We start from the raw sequence: 23,534 nt of genomic DNA, 5'->3' as shown, positions 1-23,534 counted from the left end.
ATGGTCTACAATATTACTGTCATACCGGTATATGCCTGAAAATTTTAGATAAGACTATTTTTTTTTTTACTTGTAATAGACTATTACATGTATGTAGTGAAGAAAAATTCCAAATTTGTTAACTTTAGCATTTGAATATTTTTCTAGATCTTACCTCCTGCTAAATTGTAAGAAAATCATTGGCTTACAGCAGTCATGTGGAGACTATGTATATTCCATACATAGCCAGTAGAAAATATCACCCCTTTTGAGCATTATGACATCACTTTAGAGCATTATGATGTCAGGTTACGTACTCAAATTGAAACAAGTAATATTTTAAAATACAAAAGCTTGATTTCCATTTTTATTTACCTTTTATCATTAAAAAAAAGTCAGTCGGTAAGATATAATTGTTACATGGTTTGTAGTTGACCTAATATGGTTTATACATGGTCAGTAAATTCCATATGGGGGCTTGAGCTCTGTTCTTGCCCCATATGGAATTTACTGACCATGTATAAACCATATCAGGTCAACTACAAACCATGTAACTAGTAATATCTTCATACAAATCCCTCCTTCTCAAGGAGATGAATAAAGCATTAAAAGGACTATGACCATCGATCCCTATTAAGCTTTAAGCAGGTGTTTCTGTAATATCTCTTGATCATAAATTAATTATGAATGTAACATCTCATTTGATTGGTTGAACAAATTTAATATATAACATATCTTGCCTACATCACAGTATGGCGCAATATATTGTGAGAATATTATATTTAAATGTCTTAGAAATCCCTTCTCGATCAGCTATAGAGGTCATAAAAGAAAAGAGATGCAGTGCTATGATCACTGATGGCAAAATTTTGCCATTGTAAAGCTGCATATCTTTTCTTATGTAGAAATGAGCCCCTAAATAGCTGCATAAGACTTCTCACCCCAGCTTGAGGGGCCAAGCCCGTTTTAACATTTGTTTCAATGTAACCATAAATTCTTTATTTATGGTTACATTGAAATTAATGTTAAATGGGCTTGGCCCCTGTGACCCCAGAAAACAATTTTTGAATGCAAAGAACTTCATATTAAACCAAAGTAAAGTTATATCGACCTCATGCAATTTTAAAGGGATGGATAATGCTACCCATGAGATGACTTGTGGATTTGTAAAATATAGAAAAATTTCACAAGAATAACAATATTATGTATTCTATAAACACAGAATCCATGAGAACTGCTGTTGATTTGATCCTGGAGTGAAATACATAGCTCAAGGCTCTGGCTGAAATCCTGCAATGCGCGGATCTGGAGGGGCGGGAGGGAGAGGACTGGCGCCCTGAAAAATTCAAACTTCTTAAATCCACACAGTAAAGTTACCAAAATAGGCCTATGACCCCTTTAACTAACATAATTAGTTCTCGGAAATCCGCGCATACAGTGTAGTATCATTCTATTCTGCCGTCTTTAGTAAATACACTAGCCTGCATGATGACTGACTATATTTAAGGAAGAAGGAATCATTCTTTGAGTATATGAAGTGATAATTTCGGTCGGGAGGTGGTCAAATCCAAAAAAGCCCGAAGGGCTTTATGATAGATTTGACCACGCTCCGACCGAAACTATCACTCCACATATTTAAAGTATGATTCCTTATTACTTATATTTATATTATTTCCAATATGTATTACTATGCGGCGCAGCCAATACCATTTTTAGATTATGCTATAAGACACGCCCATTTTGTGTCACTCGTCTTTTTTTCAAATTAGTTCGCTCTAGGCTTCAAAATTAATTCTTAATGTTAACTTTTCATGGACAAAAACAATTGAAAATGTAAATATACTCAAATAACCACACCCATATATATGTATAATGTAGAGCAGAGATGGGGTACTTGAGAATGCCCAAAGTTCAATGTATCAACCGAACCATTTCGTTCTTCTCCTCACACAAAACCCATCCATCGAAGTCTGTATAAGAAGAAACAGTTGTCGGTCTTATCAGTTTATTTTGGGGCAAACCAAAAGCGAAAAAGGAAACGTTCAGTTGAAAAATAAAACTGGATTTGGGGATAACCGTTTCATTGGCACATCTAGAGAGGAAGAAAGTATGGTAGGTTGGAATGATCAATTAAGTGATTCTCGTACAACTAGCTACGGGACATACTCAAAAGTCCAATACACCAGATACGAATCCGGATCAGATTTCTGGTCAGTGTGCTGTGACATTTCCATTTGAGAGGGGCACATCCTTTACTTCAGATCCACATATACTGTACAGTTAAGTATTGTACGATGTCCCTATCATTGGCAAAGAACCATGCACACCAATCACAGACGAGTTCTCCTGTAACAACAATTGCAAAAAGGAAGAGGTCATTTGGGGTTGATAACGATTTTAAACCTCATGAAACTTTTGTTGGAATGTACCATATTGACAAAATTATTTAAAGCATCATTTAACAATCTTCAATCAAAGATGTATATGAAGTACAGTGTATTTAATTAATCTATTGATGTATTATACGACTACGTGGTCAGTGTTATGACATATGACAGTACATCTATGGCTGCATCAACATCTGGAGAAGAGTTTCGTATCAGATTAATCGTATAGTGTGCAGATTATTATATGTATGTACATGTATTTTCAAGAAAATTTAAAAATGCTCTTGACGCTCAGACTCTGGGTAGTTAGAATCCATAAAGATAAATTATCGTCTTCATTTTGGATTAGAGTTTTCAACCCTAAATGTAGCATTATTGAGAATTATGAAGTTGTGCAAGAATTTATTTACGTATTGATCAAAGTCTCCCATATATGTCATGGATCGGATGGACGGGGGGGGGGGGGGGGGGGGGGGGCGTGAGAATTTGATATCGGAGTGTTTTTCTATATACTACGTACTGAATGTATTACGTATACATGTATAATATGCATAATTTTGACTTTCTTTCCAGATACAGTCTTCTTGGTGTAACGATTCTTAGATATTTTGACAACTTGCATTCAGTAAACATTTGCAGAAAGAAAGTGTTCCTGTCGCTGAAGGAATTAGAATTTGATGGCAACACTGACAGTGCAAAAAACGAGGAAATCATTTTGGATGAGAGTTAAGAAGAGACAGGAAAATTTGAACATTGATGGAATGAAACACATTTTCCAAGGAAAAAGAGAATTAAGAATTTCGTGGATAATGGTTCTCAACCATACCATCCAGCATCAGTAGATGAAATCTATATGGTAAACATTTAATCAGTTTGAGGCATTATAGACCTAGCTTGCAGTTAATTGCATTAAAGATCGAAAAGGATCAACCAAACTATACTCCAACGTATTTCACTCTGCATGCCTAAATTTAACTACTTTTGACTCGTTAGATTAAATAGTTTCCAATATTTGTGTTTTTTAGAATCTTCAAAATTCTTTTCCCATAAATATATCTATCAAAATCAAACCACTTCAACTTAATTTATAATGAATAGATTTCGTGTTTTAAAATGATATGTTGATTTTTTTTTTACGACGTGGGTAGGTGTGGGGAGTGCCGAATATTAAGTGCTTAAAAATATCGGGTTCGAGATACCGATAATTCTTGTAAGAAAACATGGACGAAGGTACATTCACAAAAATGTTTTTTCTAGCAAATGCTATCATAAATAGTGTAGATAATTCAATTCTAATGATGGTTTAATCCTCATATCTAATAATGGGACGATCTTTATATGATCTTATTGTACGATCGAGAAATTACTTAGGATTGGTGAAGTTGTTATGGACGCCAAACGTGAAAACCGGTCTGTAGTCAGGTAGTACATGCATGCATCTTCGCTAGCCAAGGGTTAGTCTAGATTCTCAAGGACGAAGAGATGAGGGGTATAAGAATAAATCAGACATTTGGTAGCGAAGATGACATGCAAAGTACAATCACTACATTTATCATCACAACTTTAGTAACTTTATTTGTCTCCACAGCTTCCTTCAGCTATATTTAGCGATTTTAATGCAAGTTTTCACAAGTTTGCTTTCATTCAAACAAAGACATAAATAACATATATTATAAATGTTTTTTATGTCTCTTAATCAAAATAGAGAAAAATCGCAAGTATTTTACAATACTGTTAAATTATGGAGTTTTATAAACAGGTTGGTACTGTAGTAAAGTGCAATTTTCTTTTTACGTTCTTAAAAGGTTATTTAAGAAATGATTATAATTAATTACTAGCTAAATACAGCTATACATAGGTTTAATCCAAGCTATATATTTATATGTTAAAATTGTATCTGACCTTTCATTATAAGGCACTGTTGATTTGTCAGTAAATCCTATAGTTTTACTAGATCATTCTAACTTCTTCAATCTATATGTAGTAGCTAATATTTGAGACTCCAAGGCATCTAAAACATGAGTACACACTACATAACTTTTAATATGAATAAATTGATATTACAGAATTCAAACTTGTTGATCGTTGATCTCTATAGATTATCTGTGTAGCCTGCTTGCTGGATTATTTACATGTTAATGTTCTAGCAATCATAATTCCTAATTCAATGCATATTTTTTTTCTCTACAGATGATATTCCTCCCCTGGAGGATATGTCCGATATTCTGAAACAAGCGGAGGCCATTAAGTCAAAGGTGAAGAGTTCAAAGGTTACTACGACAACAGACACTGCTCAAAGAAATGCCGTACCCCAGACTAACCCACACAATGAGGTAATGGTCACTATAGGGCTGGTGAATTTTCATATCGAGGGCAGCTTGTCAGTGTATCGAGGGCAGCTTGTCAGTGTATCGAGGGCAGCTTGTCAGTGTATCGAGGGCAGCATGTCAGTATATTGAGGGCAGCTTGTCAGTATATTGAGGGCAGCTTGTTAGTATATTGAGGGCAGCTTGTCAGTGCAAAATAATATGCAGGAAGAAGAGGGAGAAACTGCAATACATTCTTCCCCAAACTTTTCTGAGTGCATCCCAGAATGTTTTGTTCCCTATCATGTATAGCCATCCATCAAAAACTACTTGCTGTATGTCTTTGATCACACAATTAAGTGAAGAACAAGCTTTGTTGAATCTGAAAGTCTTTCTAGGGAAAAAGTAGCAGCAGATATTAAGGATTGGCCCCTTGTATTTTCCACATATAGAAAGTTAAATCTTGCAATTTTTATACAAATTTTTACACATGATAGAATTTTTTAAGAATTAAAATTATCTAAAATTTTTAATAATATTTACAGAATTCACAGAATACAACCGGGACTGGTCACACAGAAAAACCCACAACAGCCAAGTCAGCTGGTAAGACACCCAGCAAACCCAGCTCTGAAACTTTTGGAGGGTTCAAGAAAGGGTTCTTATTTGGAGGAAACAGCTCACAGAAATCAAAGGTCAAGAGTTCATCATCCTCAGGGTCAAATGTCAAGAGTTCACCGGACGTGCCATACATCACCAAGAAGTCCCCTGATGTGGGCCACCAAATCCCAGAGGTGCAGCAGACCTTGACAGCTGAGGCTCAGAAAATGGCACAGAATAAAGGTTAGTGGAGGATGGAGATAGGGGTATAGTGTTAGAGAACACATAGAAGGGGACGGGGTAGGGCCTAATATTTAAGGGGCATTGGCATGACTTGGGGTTTTGTTTCATTAAAGTTTCGTTAAAGCCATAACAAATTAATCTCTTGGTTCTCAGGCCAACATTTTCAAAAACAGATGTGGTCGGGCAGTGATCCTTTTTATTCTATAAAAAAAATATGCTGGAACAGTGTGTATTTTTATTTTAACAATGTGCAATTCTTATTCCAATCCAGAAAAAGCGATGTTTTTAAAGCAAATGAATAGTTACCTTGAAATGAATTTTTTGGATTTATTAGCTCAAATTAAATGAAATAAGTAACTAAAGTCATTATGTTCTTCAAGAAACACCAAAACTACGAGGCTTGAGGAAGCCATGTGTTATAGCATAATTAAATATTTAGTATACAGTACTGTAGAAGCATATCATTTGTTGGGTTATTATTTCCTTGTTTTTACAATCGCAGATGAATGGCTGGATGACAATTTGATGAAGGAAATCGAGGCCAACGACACACTTTTCAAAAAGTTAGGGGACAAGAAATATGTGGATGCAGTGAACCAGTTCCAGTCAGATCCAGTCCAGGCCATGGAGCGATACAAAGATGATACTGAAATCCAGCAATTCCTCACAGCATTCTGCAAAATCATGGGTACATCTTCTTGATGCTGGATTGTGATCTCTTTGTGATGCTGGATGATCTCTTTATCTCTGATTATATAAAACTGGCAATTTATTATAACATTGAATCATGATTTTTTGAAGTATACAGTCTCATAACTGCAGCGGTGTGTGCATACAAACTGAGTTACGCACATTAGTGCGTTATGAAAATTTGTATGCACACATCGCTGTAGTTATGAGACTGTATACTTCAAAAAATCATGATTTAATGCTTATATTTACATTTTTTTAACTTCTTGCCTTGTCTGCAAATGTGATTTATACCTTAAAATTCCTATTTAATCCTAAGGGTAGGTTAATGTTAATGGGAGAGCCAAAGTAACAGCCGTAAGTGTGAATTTTGATTTTCGCTTGTGACGTTAGTTTACAGCGTTCAACGTTTGTGACGTCATGATAAAACTTGTCATTTTAACCTTTGTGTACCCAGTGATTAGTTGTTGCTTTTAAAAGGCATTTAAAGATCACAGAATTTAATGGGAAAACACAGTAGATTTTAAATATCATGTTTATCAATCATTGACCCCCCCTCCCCCCACCCAATCACTTTCTCTCTCTTACTTTTTCTCTTTCATTATAAGTACTGTTATTTTGATAACATGTTTGTGATTACATGGTATTTATATAACGCTGTTGCCAATTTACCTTGTTGTCTACAAAATTAATGTATTTGATTGTCTTATTTCATAAAATAATAATTAAAAGGGTTACTATGGTGACTGTACAGACCCAATGTCTTCTTGTTATTTATTTATTTTTACTATTTAGGTGAACATTTTTCTGGTCTGGCTGATAAACAAGACAAGGCAACTACTCCCAACAAACCTGTTCCCCAGAGTAAAATTGTCGAGCTGAATTCTGAGTCAGAGGTCAAGCAGGCCAAAAGTACCCCGCCCCCAACAATGAACCCTGTGATGTCAGAGACCCTGTATACAAGGTCACCAACAGGGGGCGCTGACATGTCAGTCAGGAGCTCAACCAACCCTAACCAGCCTACCGCGGAGGATGAGAGGAGAATGCAGGAGATTGTAGCCAATCCTGAGATCCGTAACATCTTGTTGGATCCAAAAGTGATGAAACTGATCGAGTCTCTGAAGTTTAATCCGGATGAAGGAACAAGGTATGAGAAAAGAGGCATGTTTAGCAAAGCGATTAATTGCATTTGCTTGCAAGAATCCTTTATATTCAGTAATAATACACAATTTTTGTTATTGCATGTACAAAATATGATTCATTAACTCACAGCTTTCTGATTGGCTAATATCCAACAATCCAGAAAAAAATGTTATAAATGTATTCACCTTCAAGTGACCGAAAACTTAAAGGTTAATGTAACATTTAGTTTTTTAGCTCACCTGAACCGAAGGTTCAAGTGAGCTTTTCTGATCACCCGTTGTCCGTCGTCCGTCCGTCCGTCTGTCTGTCTGTCCGTCCGTCTGTAAACTTTTCACATTTTCAATTTCTTCTCAAAAACCACCAGGCCAAATTTAACCAAATTTGGTACAAAGCATCCTTATGGAAAGGGGATTATAAATTGTTAAAATGAAGGGCACAGCCCTTTTCAAAAGGGAGATAATTGCGAAACAGTAAGTATAGGGTGCATGTCTTTAAAAATCTTCTTCTCAAGAACCACTGCACCAGAAATGCCAATATTTACACAAAAGCTTGTATATATAGTGAAGATTCTAAATTGTAAAAATCGTGACCCTCGGACCAAAACTGGGGCCCCAGGCGGGGTTCAAATTTTAACATAGAAATACATAGGAAAATGTTTTAAAAATCTTCTTCTCAAGAACCACTGCACCAGAAATGCCAATATTTACACAAAGGCTTGTATATATAGTGAAGATTCTAAATTGTAAAAATCGTGACCCTCGGACCAAAACTGGGACCCCAGGCGGGGTTCAAAGTTTAACATAGAACCACATATGGAAAAGTTTAAAAAATCTTCTTCTCAAGAACCACTGCACCAGAAATGCCAATATTTACACAAAAACTTGTATATATAGTGAAGATTCTAAATTGTAAAAATCGTGACCCTCGGACCAAAACTGAGGCCCCAGGCGGGGTTCAAAGTTTAACATAGAAATACATAGGAAAATGTTTTAAAAATCTTCTTCTCAAGAACCACTGCACCAGAAATGCCAATATTTACACAAAAGCTTGTATATATAGTGAAGATTCTAAATTGTAAAAATCGTGACCCTCGGACCAAAACTGGGGCCCCAGGCGGGGTTCAAAGTTTAACATAGAAATACATAGGAAAATGTTTAAAAAATCTTCTTCTCAAGAACCACTGCACCAGAAATGCCAATACATACACAAAAGCTTGTATATATAGTTAAGATTCTAAATTGTAAAAATCGTGACCCTCGGACCAAAACTGGGGCCCCAGGCGGGGTTCAAAGTTTAACATAGAACCACATAGGAAAATGTTTAAAAAATCTTCTTCTCAAGAACCACTGCACCAGAAATGCCAATATTTACACAAAAGCTTGTATATATAGTGAAGATTCTAAATTGTAAAAATCGTGACCCACGGACCAAAACTGGGGCCCCAGGCGGGGTTCAAAGTTTAACATAGAAATACATAGGAAAATGTTTAAAAAATCTTCTTCTCAAGAACCACTGCACCAGAAATGCCAATATTTACACAAAAGCTTGTAAACATAGTGAAGATTCTAAATTATAAAAATTGTGACCCTCGGACCAACACTAGGGCCCCAGGCGGGGTTCAAAGTTTAACATAGAAATACATAGGAAAATGTTTAAAAAATCTTCTTCTCAAGAACCACTGCACCAGAAATGCCAATATTTACACAAAAGCTTGTATATATAGTGAAGATTCTAAATGTAAAAATCGTGACCCTCAGACCAAAACTGGGGCCCCAGGCGGGGTTCAAAGTTTAACATAGAAATAATAGGAAAATGTTTAAAAAATCTTCTTCTCAAGAACCACTGCACCAGAAATGCCAATATTTACACAAAAGCTTGTATGTATAGTGAAGATTCTAAATTGTAAAAATCGTGACCCTCGGACCAAAACTGGGGCCCCAGGCGGGGTTCAAAGTTTAACATAGAACTACATATGGAAAATGTTTAAAAAATCTTCTTCTCAAGAACCACTGCACCAGAAATGCCAATATTTACACAAAAGCTTGTATATATAGTGAAGATTCTAAATTGTAAAAATCGTGATCCTCGGACCAAAACTGGGGCCCCAGGCGGGGTTCAAAGTTTAACATAGAAATACATAGGAAAATGTTTTAAAAATCTTCTTCTCAAGAACCACTGCACCAGAAATGCCAATATTTACACAAAAGCTTGTAAACATAGTGAAGATTCTAAATTATAAAAATTGTGACCCTCGGACCAACACTAGGGCCCCAGGCGGGGTTCAAAGTTTAACATAGAAATACATAGGAAAATGTTTAAAAAATCTTCTTCTCAAGAACCACTGCACCAGAAATGCCAATATTTACACAAAAGCTTGTATATATAGTGAAGATTCTAAATTGTAAAAATCGTGACCCTCAGACCAAAACTGGGGCCCCAGGCGGGGTTCAAAGTTTAACATAGAAATAATAGGAAAATGTTTAAAAAATCTTCTTCTCAAGAACCACTGCACCAGAAATGCCAATATTTACACAAAAGCTTGTATGTATAGTGAAGATTCTAAATTGTAAAAATCGTGACCCTCGGACCAAAACTGGGGCCCCAGGCGGGGTTCAAAGTTTAACATAGAACTACATATGGAAAATGTTTAAAAAATCTTCTTCTCAAGAACCACTGCACCAGAAATGCCAATATTTACACAAAAGCTTGTATATATAGTGAAGATTCTAAATTGTAAAAATCGTGATCCTCGGACCAAAACTGGGGCCCCAGGCGGGGTTCAAAGTTTAACATAGAAATACATAGGAAAATGTTTTAAAAATCTTCTTCTCAAGAACCACTGCACCAGAAATGCCAATATTTACACAAAAGCTTGTAAACATAGTGAAGATTCTAAATTATAAAAATTGTGACCCTCGGACCAACACTAGGGCCCCAGGCGGGGTTCAAAGTTTAACATAGAAATACATAGGAAAATGTTTAAAAAATCTTCTTCTCAAGAACCACTGCACCAGAAATGCCAATATTTACACAAAAGCTTGTATATATAGTGAAGATTCTAAATTGTAAAAATCGTGACCCTCAGACCAAAACTGGGGCCCCAGGCGGGGTTCAAAGTTTAACATAGAAATACATAGGAAAATGTTCAAAAAATCTTCTTCTCAAGAACCACTGCACCAGAAATGCCAATACATACACAAAAGCTTGTATATATAGTGAAGATTCTAAATTGTAAAAATCGTGACCCTCGGACCAAAACTGGGGCCCCAGGCGGGGTTCAATGTTTAACATAGAAATACATAGGAAAATGTTTAAAAAATCTTCTTCTCAAGAACCACTGCACCAGAAATGCCAATATTTACACAAAAGCTTGTATATATAGTGAAGACTCTAAATTGTAAAAATCGTGACCCTCGGACCAAAACTGGGGCCCCAGGCGGGGTTCAAAGTTTAACATAGAAATACATAGGAAAATGTTTAAAAAATCTTCTTCTCAAGAACCACTGCACCAGAAATGCCAATACATACACAAAAGCTTGTATATATAGTTAAGATTCTAAATTGTAAAAATCGTGACCCTCGGACCAAAACTGGGGCCCCAGGCGGGGTTCAAAGTTTAACATAGAACCACATAGGAAAATGTTTAAAAAATCTTCTTCTCAAGAACCACTGCACCAGAAATGCCAATATTTACACAAAAGCTTGTATATATAGTGAAGATTCTAAATTGTAAAAATCGTGACCCACGGACCAAAACTGGGGCCCCAGGCGGGGTTCAAAGTTTAACATAGAAATACATAGGAAAATGTTTAAAAAATCTTCTTCTCAAGAACCACTGCACCAGAAATGCCAATATTTACACAAAAGCTTGTAAACATAGTGAAGATTCTAAATTATAAAAATTGTGACCCTCGGACCAACACTAGGGCCCCAGGCGGGGTTCAAAGTTTAACATAGAAATACATAGGAAAATGTTTAAAAAATCTTCTTCTCAAGAACCACTGCACCAGAAATGCCAATATTTACACAAAAGCTTGTATATATAGTGAAGATTCTAAATTGTAAAAATCGTGACCCTCAGACCAAAACTGGGGCCCCAGGCGGGGTTCAAAGTTTAACATAGAAATAATAGGAAAATGTTTAAAAAATCTTCTTCTCAAGAACCACTGCACCAGAAATGCCAATATTTACACAAAAGCTTGTATGTATAGTGAAGATTCTAAATTGTAAAAATCGTGACCCTCGGACCAAAACTGGGGCCCCAGGCGGGGTTCAAAGTTTAACATAGAACTACATATGGAAAATGTTTAAAAAATCTTCTTCTCAAGAACCACTGCACCAGAAATGCCAATATTTACACAAAAGCTTGTATATATAGTGAAGATTCTAAATTGTAAAAATCGTGATCCTCGGACCAAAACTGGGGCCCCAGGCGGGGTTCAAAGTTTAACATAGAAATACATAGGAAAATGTTTTAAAAATCTTCTTCTCAAGAACCACTGCACCAGAAATGCCAATATTTACACAAAAGCTTGTAAACATAGTGAAGATTCTAAATTATAAAAATTGTGACCCTCGGACCAACACTAGGGCCCCAGGCGGGGTTCAAAGTTTAACATAGAAATACATAGGAAAATGTTTAAAAAATCTTCTTCTCAAGAACCACTGCACCAGAAATGCCAATATTTACACAAAAGCTTGTATATATAGTGAAGATTCTAAATTGTAAAAATCGTGACCCTCAGACCAAAACTGGGGCCCCAGGCGGGGTTCAAAGTTTAACATAGAAATAATAGGAAAATGTTTAAAAAATCTTCTTCTCAAGAACCACTGCACCAGAAATGCCAATATTTACACAAAAGCTTGTATGTATAGTGAAGATTCTAAATTGTAAAAATCGTGACCCTCGGACCAAAACTGGGGCCCCAGGCGGGGTTCAAAGTTTAACATAGAACTACATATGGAAAATGTTTAAAAAATCTTCTTCTCAAGAACCACTGCACCAGAAATGCCAATATTTACACAAAAGCTTGTATATATAGTGAAGATTCTAAATTGTAAAAATCGTGATCCTCGGACCAAAACTGGGGCCCCAGGCGGGGTTCAAAGTTTAACATAGAAATACATAGGAAAATGTTTTAAAAATCTTCTTCTCAAGAACCACTGCACCAGAAATGCCAATATTTACACAAAAGCTTGTAAACATAGTGAAGATTCTAAATTATAAAAATTGTGACCCTCGGACCAACACTAGGGCCCCAGGCGGGGTTCAAAGTTTAACATAGAAATACATAGGAAAATGTTTAAAAAATCTTCTTCTCAAGAACCACTGCACCAGGAATGCCAATATTTACACAAAAGCTTGTATATATAGTGAAGATTCTAAATTGTAAAAATCGTGACCCTCAGACCAAAACTGGGGCCCCAGGCGGGGTTCAAAGTTTAACATAGAAATACATAGGAAAATGTTTAAAAAATCTTCTTCTCAAGAACCACTGCACCAGAAATGCCAATACATACACAAAAGCTTGTATATATAGTGAAGATTCTAAATTGTAAAAATCGTGACCCTCGGACCAAAACTGGGGCCCCAGGCGGGGTTCAATGTTTAACATAGAAATACATAGGAAAATGTTTAAAAAATCTTCTTCTCAAGAACCACTGCACCAGAAATGCCAATATTTACACAAAAGCTTGTATATATAGTGAAGACTCTAAATTGTAAAAATCGTGACCCTCGGACCAAAACTGGGGCCCCAGGCGGGGTTCAAAGTTAACATAGAAATACATAGGAAAATGTTTAAAAAATCTTCTTCTCAAGAACCACTGCACCAGAAATGCCAATATTTACACAAAAGCTTGTATGTATAGTGAAGATTCTAAATTGTAAAAATCGTGACCCTCGGACCAAAACTGGGGCCCCAGGCGGGGGTCAAAGTTTAACATAGAACTACATATGGAAAATGTTTAAAAAATCTTCTTCTCAAGAACCACTGCACCAGAAATGCCAATATTTACACAAAAGCTTGTATATATAGTGAAGATTCTAAATTGTAAAAATCGTGACCCACGGACCAAAACTGGGGCCCCAGGCGGGGTTCAAAGTTTAACATAGAAATACATAGGAAAATGTTTTAAAAATCTTCTTCTCAAGAACCACTGCACCAGAAATGCCAATATTTACACAAAAGCTTGTATATATAGTGAAGATTCTAAATTGTAAAAATCGTGACCCTCAGACCAAAACTGGGGCCCCAGGCGGGGTTCAAAGTTTAACATAGAAATAATAGGAAAATGTTTAAAAAATCTTCTTCTCAAGAACCACTGCACCAGAAATGCCAATATTTACACAAAAGCTTGTATGTATAGTGAAGATTCTAAATTGTAAAAATCGTGACCCTCGGACCAAAACTGGGGCCCCAGGCAGGGTTCAAAGTTTAGCATAGAACTACATATGGAAAATGTTTAAAAAATCTTCTTCTCAAGAACCACTGCACCAGAAATGCCAATATTTACACAAAAGCTTGTATATATAGTGAAGATTCTAAATTGTAAAAATCGTGATCCTCGGACCAAAACTGGGGCCCCAGGCGGGGTTCAAAGTTTAACATAGAAATACATAGGAAAATGTTTTAAAAATCTTCTTCTCAAGAACCACTGCACCAGAAATGCCAATATTTACACAAAAGCTTGTAAACATAGTGAAGATTCTAAATTATAAAAATTGTGACCCTCGGACCAACACTAGGGCCCCAGGCGGGGTTCAAAGTTTAACATAGAAATACATAGGAAAATGTTTAAAAAATCTTCTTCTCAAGAACCACTGCACCAGAAATGCCAATATTTACACAAAAGCTTGTATATATAGTGAAGATTCTAAATTGTAAAAATCGTGACCCTCAGACCAAAACTGGGGCCCCAGGCGGGGTTCAAAGTTTAACATAGAAATAATAGGAAAATGTTTAAAAAATCTTCTTCTCAAGAACCACTGCACCAGAAATGCCAATATTTACACAAAAGCTTGTATGTATAGTGAAGATTCTAAATTGTAAAAATCGTGACCCTCGGACCAAAACTGGGGCCCCAGGCGGGGTTCAAAGTTTAACATAGAACTACATATGGAAAATGTTTAAAAAATCTTCTTCTCAAGAACCACTGCACCAGAAATGCCAATATTTACACAAAAGCTTGTATATATAGTGAAGATTCTAAATTGTAAAAATCGTGATCCTCGGACCAAAACTGGGGCCCCAGGCGGGGTTCAAAGTTTAACATAGAAATACATAGGAAAATGTTTTAAAAATCTTCTTCTCAAGAACCACTGCACCAGAAATGCCAATATTTACACAAAAGCTTGTAAACATAGTGAAGATTCTAAATTATAAAAATTGTGACCCTCGGACCAACACTAGGGCCCCAGGCGGGGTTCAAAGTTTAACATAGAAATACATAGGAAAATGTTTAAAAAATCTTCTTCTCAAGAACCACTGCACCAGAAATGCCAATATTTACACAAAAGCTTGTATATATAGTGAAGATTCTAAATTGTAAAAATCGTGACCCTCAGACCAAAACTGGGGCCCCAGGCGGGGTTCAAAGTTTAACATAGAAATACATAGGAAAATGTTTAAAAAATCTTCTTCTCAAGAACCACTGCACCAGAAATGCCAATACATACACAAAAGCTTGTATATATAGTGAAGATTCTAAATTGTAAAAATCGTGACCCTCGGACCAAAACTGGGGCCCCAGGCGGGGTTCAATGTTTAACATAGAAATACATAGGAAAATGTTTAAAAAATCTTCTTCTCAAGAACCACTGCACCAGAAATGCCAATATTTACACAAAAGCTTGTATATATAGTGAAGACTCTAAATTGTAAAAATCGTGACCCTCGGACCAAAACTGGGGCCCCAGGCGGGGTTCAAAGTTTAACATAGAAATACATAGGAAAATGTTTAAAAAATCTTCTTCTCAAGAACCACTGCACCAGAAATGCCAATATTTACACAAAAGCTTGTATGTATAGTGAAGATTCTAAATTGTAAAAATCGTGACCCTCGGACCAAAACTGGGGCCCCAGGCGGGGTTCAAAGTTTAACATAGAACTACATATGGAAAATGTTTAAAAAAATCTTCTTCTCAAGAACCACTGCACCAGAAATGCCAATATTTACACAAAAGCTTGTATATATAGTGAAGATTCTAAATTGTAAAAATCGTGACCCACGGACCAAAACTGGGGCCCCAGGCGGGGTTCAAAGTTTAACATAGAAATACATAGGAAAATGTTTTAAAAATCTTCTTCTCAAGAACCACTGCACCAGAAATGCCAATATTTACACAAAAGCTTGTAAACATAGTGAAGATTCTAAATTATAAAAATTGTGACCCTCGGACCAACACTAGGGCCCCAGGCGGGGTTCAAAGTTTAACATAGAAATACATAGGAAAATGTTTAAAAAATCTTCTTCTCAAGAACCACTGCACCAGAAATGCCAATATTTACACAAAAGCTTGTATATATAGTGAAGATTCTAAATTGTAAAAATCGTGACCCTCAGACCAAAACTGGGGCCCCAGGCGGGGTTCAAAGTTTAACATAGAAATAATAGGAAAATGTTTAAAAAATCTTCTTCTCAAGAACCACTGCACCAGAAATGCCAATATTTACACAAAAGCTTGTATGTATAGTGAAGATTCTAAATTGTAAAAATCGTGACCCTCGGACCAAAACTGGGGCCCCAGGCGGGGTTCAAAGTTTAACATAGAACTACATATGGAAAATGTTTAAAAAATCTTCTTCTCAAGAACCACTGCACCAGAAATGCCAATATTTACACAAAAGCTTGTATATATAGTGAAGATTCTAAATTGTAAAAATCGTGACCCTCGGACCAAAACTGGGGCCCCAGGCGGGGTTCAAAGTTTAACATAGAAATACATAGGAAAATGTTTTAAAAATCTTCTTCTCAAGAACCACTGCACCAGAAATGCCAATATTTACACAAAAGCTTGTAAACATAGTGAAGATTCTAAATTATAAAAATTGTGACCCTCGGACCAACACTAGGGCCCCAGGCGGGGTTTAATGTTTAACATAGAAATACATAGGAAAATGTTTAAAAAATCTTCTTCTCAAGAACCACTGCACCAGAAATGCCAATATTTACACAAAAGCTTGTATATATAGTGAAGATTCTAAATTGTAAAAATCGTGACCCTCAGACCAAAACTGGGGCCCCAGGCGGGGTTCAAAGTTTAACATAGAAATAATAGGAAAATGTTTAAAAAATCTTCTTCTCAAGAACCACTGCACCAGAAATGCCAATATTTACAGAAAAGCTTGTATGTATAATGAAGATTCTAAATTGTAGAAATCGTGACCCTCAGACGAAAACTACAGCCCCAGGAGTGGTTCAAAGTTTAACATATAACTACATATGAAAAATGTTTAAAAATTTTCTTCTCAAGAACCACTTCACCAAAAATTCCAATACATACACAAAAGGTTGTATATATAGTGAAGATTGTAAAAATTGTGACCCCGAACAAAAAGTGGGGCCCCAGTAGGGGTTTAGATTTTAACATATATAGAAAAATGTTTTAAAATCTTCTTCTCAAGAACTATAGTGCAGCTGTTTGGGATATTACTATGCATACATGTACATCCTTAAATAATGTAGATTCAAAAAATTGTAACTCCTGGACAATTGATGGGCACCAAGAGGGGTTCAAAATTTAAACATTTTAAAAAACATAAAGGAAAAGTTTAAAAAATTTTCTTCTCAAGAACTACAATGTTTTAGTTTGTGGAATTTCTATGCATGCATCCTTCACTTATGTAGATTCCTAATTGGTAAAATCGTGACCCCGGACCAATACTGGGGCCCCAAGATGGGGTCAAAGTTTATTATAGAAATATAAAGGTACAATGTTAAAAAATCTTCTTCTCGAGAACTACAATGCTTCAATTTGTGAGATTACTATCTTGCATACAATCTTGGATAATGAAGGTTCGACAGTTTTAAAATAGTGACCCCTTGACTAATACTAGGGACCCAAGATGGGTTTAAAGTTAAATGTAGAAGTACCGGTATATATGGAAAATGTTTAAAAATCTTCTTTTCGAGAACTACAATGCATCAATTTGTCAGATAACTACGTAAGCACCCTCAAAAAGTGTAGATTCAAAATTATAAAAGCCGTGACCTCAATCTAATACTGGGGCCCCAAGAGGTGTTCAAAGTTTAGCATAGAAATAAAGAGGGAAAATGTTGAAAAATCTTTTTCTTGGGAACTATAATGCTTCAGCTTGTGAGATAACTATGCAAGCATCCTTAAATAATGTAGATTCCAAATAATAAAAACTTTAGCACTGGACTAATACTGTGGCCCCAAGAGGGGTTCAAAGTTTAACATAGAAAGATATATTGAAAATGTTTTTAAAAAGTTTTTCTCGAGAACTATAATGCTACAGTTTGTGAGATTACTATGAAAGGATCCTCAAATTGTGTAAACTCTAATGTAGTGGAACCAAGAGTTATCTTTCTTGATGTTCTGTACAGTCTGAGAGTTATTCCTCTTGAAGTGGAACTCTTCTACGTTCAGTTTTTCAGGTTGTGTACGTGCGGTCCCACCGCAGTGCTACATATTTTCATTCCTATGTTACTATTTATGTTGTTCAAGCCAACCATAAACCTCGGACCATAACTGGGTCCCCAGAAAGGGGTTCAATGTTTAAAATAGAAAAAGCATATGCTACGAAATGTAATGTTACAAGGAACTGCTGTTCAGGTGAGCGATGTGGCCCATGGGGCTCTTGTTCTTCTGTGGACTTTAAATACCGGTAGATAGAGAATTTCCAAAACGCTACAATTCACGAATTGGTTATCATGATTTAGGTTGTCCAATGAAATACAGTAACTGTGTTTTTCAATTGTTTGGCTATGGCTTTAAATAAAAAAGTAATGAAGTTTTCTTTGCCTGATAACATTCAATTTAATTGATATGTATCAATTTGCTGAATCATATGATGAAACAATTATTGCTGTTTTTCAGTCAGTACGATGATTTAGTTGCTCTTGAAGTACAATAGTCACTCTGCCTTTCGGCTCAATGAATAATGTATTTTTAGGGTAGCTTAATCATTTTATTGACCTAAAAACAGCATTTATTTTATTATATAAGAGCACTGAAGGAAAATATTGTCTACCCTCTGTGGTTCTGTATTGATGCGGAAAACATTACAGTTTCCTTAATTTGACAGGGACTATCAGACAATTTTCTATGTCCATTAAGCCACCGTGAATATTTGAGTTGTATATTGATCATTGCCATTAAAGATATAATTATAAATAGGTGTTTGCATGATTGGGGCCTAAGTTTCTAATTGCTTATCATAATAATAATATTTTCAAAATCAGTTAGAATAATTAGCATGAACATTATGTCCATTTTATTCAACTGCTGTAATAACAGACATGTAGCAATAGCATCGTTTCTGAAAATGCCAAACTCTTCCAAAAAATCTTTAAAACAAACAAACAAATTAAAGAAAAAACTGGACATTCTCCTCAAAATCATGAAAATCCTTATCCATTGGGGGGGGGGGGGGGGGGGGGGAGTATCTTGTAACTTCAATTTCACTGTTCTTTTTTGATTTTCACATACTCCCATAGAAGGGGGGGGGGGAGCATCTCCATGATGCTTCAGTTTTTGTATTTTAGTTAAGAAAAATGTCTGTTGCGAAAAACGTGCTAAAACAACTACATGTAAGTATAACGGAACCCGTCTTACCTTTATCATTTGACACTATGCAGCCTTATCGAAGCCATTGTTGTGAACATGTGCACTAATTGTCACTTTTTATCTTGGACATCTCCTGAGGGCAAAGACTTAATATTAAACATATTTTATACCCATGTTATCTGCAAGTGGTATTCCTATTAAGCAGTTTACTTTTAAAATTGATAATTAGAGGACGAAAACTTCATCATTCTCTCTCTATTTTCAGGCTCAAATGCGCATTATAGACCAGTGTGTATTACATGTATATTCGAAAAATACTTTATTTTTTTTTCTCATACCATTAAATCATATTAATTTAATAAGTTTACTTGATTCCAAAAAAAAAAATAATGTAAATGCATGGTCATTATTCATGAGAATTTTCTATAATCATGATTATTTACTTTATAATGAAGAAATCGTTTATCTGTCAAATTGTAAACACAATGTAAGGTAATTTTAAACACATTTGTGAAATAAAAAGTGTTTACAGTAACATTTAATTCTAATTAGTACACTGTATTGTTCTTTAATTGGTACCGGTACTTAGTTTGCTGTGTTTTATGTTTTCAGATTGTTAGAGCAAGCGGACTCTGATCTCCGTGAAAAAATACAAAAACTGGTGCAGTGTGGATTACTTCAGTTCCAGCAATGAGAGAGAGAGAGAGAGAGAGAGAGAGAGAGAGAGAGAGAGAGAGAGAGAGAGAGAGGGGGGGGGTCAACCATCTTATTTATATTATAATTAATCTTGATAACTAGAAAAGTTAAATGAGTTGGCCCACATTCAGTAAACACATGTGAGACTGCATGACCATGGGTTTTTGAAAAAAGGGAGAAATGACCAATGTCAAGAATTCAGAGAGAAGTAAACTTCCAGTAAGAATATAAAGGAAGTACTGTATTCTAATTAAAAATTAATTGAGGTGGTCATTGAATATGCTCTTTTCCTTTGTAAATTTAATTACTCTTTTTTTGAAAAGAGAAAACATTCAATAAAACAGTAAGTTTAGTTCAGTTGTCTTATAAACTATTTATATTTTGTATATAACCTGACAATATGTATGTCAATGTATTTTATATAACTATACATGTACATGTACTATGTGCATTCATGTAACAAAACATTCAAATTTAATGTTTGTATAAATAAACATCAAAATCATTTAAACAAAAAAACTTTATGCAGATAAGTAGCAACATGTAATTCCCTTCACATTGTGTACTGTGGTTTTGTCAATGTTTGATGGAATACCAATTTTCCTGAATTTACATATAATGCATACATACAGTCTGTTTACGTATATAAAATACATGCACACAGTCTGTTAAGGTGGTATGGGACACTTCCATATTGTGACGCACTGTTTATCGAAATAAACAATAAAATCAAGTGTAATTTTATAAAAAGTTTCTTTCCCGAAATAAAACCCTAACATCATCACAGAGTGGGTTAATTTGAGGGTTCACTTCGAATCTGTAAGTCATGAATTGGGGATTTTAAAACTTTATGGTAAAATTTAAAAATCTAAAACGGTGAAAGTATTTTAATGTACTTTAATCCTCATTAATATCGCCAGATGTCCCATACCAGTGCTTTAACGTTACACATGATACATACAATCTGAAACTCATTGTGCACTTATAGGATAACCCAAAACGTATTTCAAAAGATGCAATTTAATTGTCTACTGTTGAAAATGTAAGAGGAGTTTTTTTTGGTGAAAAAGATCATTTTTTAAACCAATTATTTGACCCCCCCAGGACTACCATATATTTTTTGAATCCCTTTTACAAAACTTCATGACATCCCAAATCAAACTCTAAGTGTTTGGTTTGCTGGTTTATAAGATCAATTCTATGTAAGAATCAAATATTTATAAAAGGGTCTGGCCACGCATAGTCACCAATTTTCCTTATATTTCATACATTGACACACCTAGGTGTAAAACGCCAAAAACCAATAAAAGTTGGTTGCTAGGGGTAACCGTTGCCATAGTAATTGAGGCTAAAGATGGAAAAATAGCAAAACTTACCTACTTTGAAGCCATATTAGAAGGTTTTGCCCACTAATGTAAACTATCAAAGACATAAAACAGCCTTTGTCCTATTTTCAATTATTTAATTATATCAGAAAATTGATGGAGAAACCAAACATTTAAAATGTTACCATGGAAACCGTTACAAATTTTTGAAATCAGTTTTTTGCTGTATTTAAATAAGCCGAAATGGAAAACTGTTAAATTTTTACATCCATATCAATGTCCATGCTATATATATTTTATTATGAAAACTGACTTCCGTTGCTATGGCAACAAGACCAAAAAATAGGAAAAACTGAGAAACTGAATATGATTTTGATCGATAAGCTTTGATTCCCGATTTTAGAATTTTTTTTGCAATTGTTTTAGTTGGAGCTTGTAAAAATATATCATTTACCACACAAAGCTTTGTTATGCAACAGAGAAGTGTTAATTGTTGCTATGGAAAATTTTCAGATTTTTTTAAAGTGTCATTAAAGTTAAGGATATAAGTGAATAATGAGTGAATAGTGAAAAATATTATAATTTTCCATATTTTTAAGCTTGTTACCATAGCAACGGTTCCCAATTTTCATGTTTAAATTCTTAGTCGCACAGTCATAATAGTGTTTACCAAAAAATCCAAGATTTGCACTTTTTATTCAAATTAAATGAAGTAAACAGATTTTAAAATTTCTGTTTAGTAACCATGGAAACGCTCTAGAAATATATGCGTTTTTCATGAATTTTTTTTCTTTCTTTTGAAAAATGACAACTCTTCTTAATAATAAATTCCACCCTAGAAACCCAAAGTTCTGCACATTACTCACAATATGTTCTCAAATAAGAATTAAAATGCCATTTTTACATCTTTACCCTCGGTTACCATGGCAACGGGACCACATAGCAACAAACAATTTAGGGACTTCTAAGATGATTTAATCACGTACCAACCAAGTTCATATCCCGGTGAATTTTTTAAACATTGCTGTTTATTACTTTATTTACACAGTTATTTTTAAAAAAGGAAAATTGTCCAGAATTGTTTAAATTACCGAGATTTAAGGTTATCAATAATTCAAGCGATAAGCGCGTGGTATGATCATTGTGACATTATGAAAAGGTTCATACGGAATTGAATATTTTCGTTATTCTATAGGTTCATGCATGCATTAGGAAACTTATTTGCAAACGTATAAATATTTAGAATTGACCTAGTTAGTATAGAATGTCATGAATATGTTTTCATGTTTCATTTTCAATACCCTGTGTGTGGAACGGTGTTATAACATGAAAAAAATTTGTGGAGTGTAAATATTTCAGGAATAATGAATTTTTAAAGGGTTTGGTAACGCCCCAACCAAAATTATCACCACATAATTTTCAACGAACGATTCCGTATTACTTAGATTTATATAAATTTTAGCAGTTTACAATTTAATATCATTTCCATTTCATTTAAGAGACAGTACGGCGCGTCTTATAAAAAAACGACTTAAAATTTTTTTTTTCCGATCGGGTTCAGTATTTTTGTACTACTCATGCTAATATGCCTCTGAATCTAACTTTCAAGGTAAATTTAGGTACAATAATCTTTCCTCCGATAAAAAGTGGGGGGGGGGGGCTGAACCCTTTATCATGCTATCTGCCTAATGGTTAAGTATAGCTTTGCAAAAAAAAAGGGAGGGGGGGGGCCTAAGCCCCCCCCCACCCCCCGGTTCCGACGCCTGTGCTATAAACAAAACACATGCAGGACTCACGAAGATTCTCCTGGACATGTTTGTTGATAAAATTATGTCATTTCTACTTCTCCCAGGTAATAATTGTTCAAAGTCCTTACAATAACCACAATTATTATTTTGTAAGCATCCATTTTGCGTGTTTATCGAGTTGTCACAACCTAAATTCATTTTTAGACGGGGGGTCACGTGACCCCGTCTATTGGTTTACTGTCAGCCGAAGTCTCAAACCGGAAGGCACGCGTAGAACACATGAATTGAGTCTACGCGGAAGAAAATAGTGCAGAAAGTTTTCATGCATTTCAGTAAATAAGTATTATAAAAACACGTATTAAATATTTTAAGTCCTCTGTGTATAAACAAAATTCTGTTTATAAAATAAACAAATAGTTTTATTGATCAAAATATTCTTGCTCGGGTTCAAATGTGGAATGAGTTACGTAACTAAATGCACAGCGCCGTTGACGATTTAGTTGGTGTACGAGCTCATTAATCAATATTAGAAGAGGTTGATGGTGGAATCGAAATTAAAGTTCCCAAACGCAATGTGCCATTTTTGAAAAGTTGTGAATTTTAGAAGTTAAAATCGGGACGGGTTATACACATGCAGATGTTTTACAAATTAAATAGATGTTTCA

The 23,534-nt window shown here is 35.1% G+C and overlaps 1 protein-coding gene across 2 annotated transcripts; it reads left to right on the top strand.

Annotated features, from left to right (window-relative positions):
- Window positions 1–3,528: 3,528 nt before the first annotated feature.
- Window positions 3,529–20,529, top strand: LOC128185786 (uncharacterized). Of its 2 annotated transcripts, none has more exons than XM_052855449.1 (6): window positions 3,529–3,596; window positions 4,557–4,699; window positions 5,218–5,515; window positions 6,018–6,203; window positions 7,001–7,352; window positions 19,713–20,529. In XM_052855449.1, exons 1-6 carry the CDS (start codon window positions 3,587–3,589, stop codon window positions 19,792–19,794), a joined length of 1,071 nt encoding a protein of 356 aa, XP_052711409.1. In that variant the 5' UTR covers window positions 3,529–3,586; the 3' UTR covers window positions 19,795–20,529. The 2 variants fall into 2 exon arrangements, with proteins under 2 accessions (XP_052711409.1, XP_052711408.1); XM_052855448.1 differs by lacking the exon at window positions 3,529–3,596 and adding an exon at window positions 3,647–3,776.
- The last annotated feature ends 3,005 nt before the right edge of the window (window positions 20,530–23,534 follow it).

Source organism: Crassostrea angulata, chromosome 5 (genome assembly GCF_025612915.1).
Source record: "Crassostrea angulata isolate pt1a10 chromosome 5, ASM2561291v2, whole genome shotgun sequence".
Lineage (NCBI taxonomy): Eukaryota > Metazoa > Mollusca > Bivalvia > Ostreida > Ostreidae > Magallana > Magallana angulata.
The sequence above is the reverse complement of the archived record's forward strand: the minus strand, read 5'-3'. Positions and strand labels throughout refer to the sequence as shown.

Coding starts and splice junctions, on each gene's coding strand:
- LOC128185786 (XM_052855448.1), top strand. CDS start 3,689: ATGGGACGATCTTTATATGATCTTATTGTACGATCGAGAAATTACTTA. Junction 3,777..4,556: donor GACGCCAAACGTGAAAACCG/GTCTGTAGTCAG, acceptor TTTTCTCTACAG/ATGATATTCCTCCCCTGGAG. Junction 4,700..5,217: donor AGACTAACCCACACAATGAG/GTAATGGTCACT, acceptor TAATATTTACAG/AATTCACAGAATACAACCGG.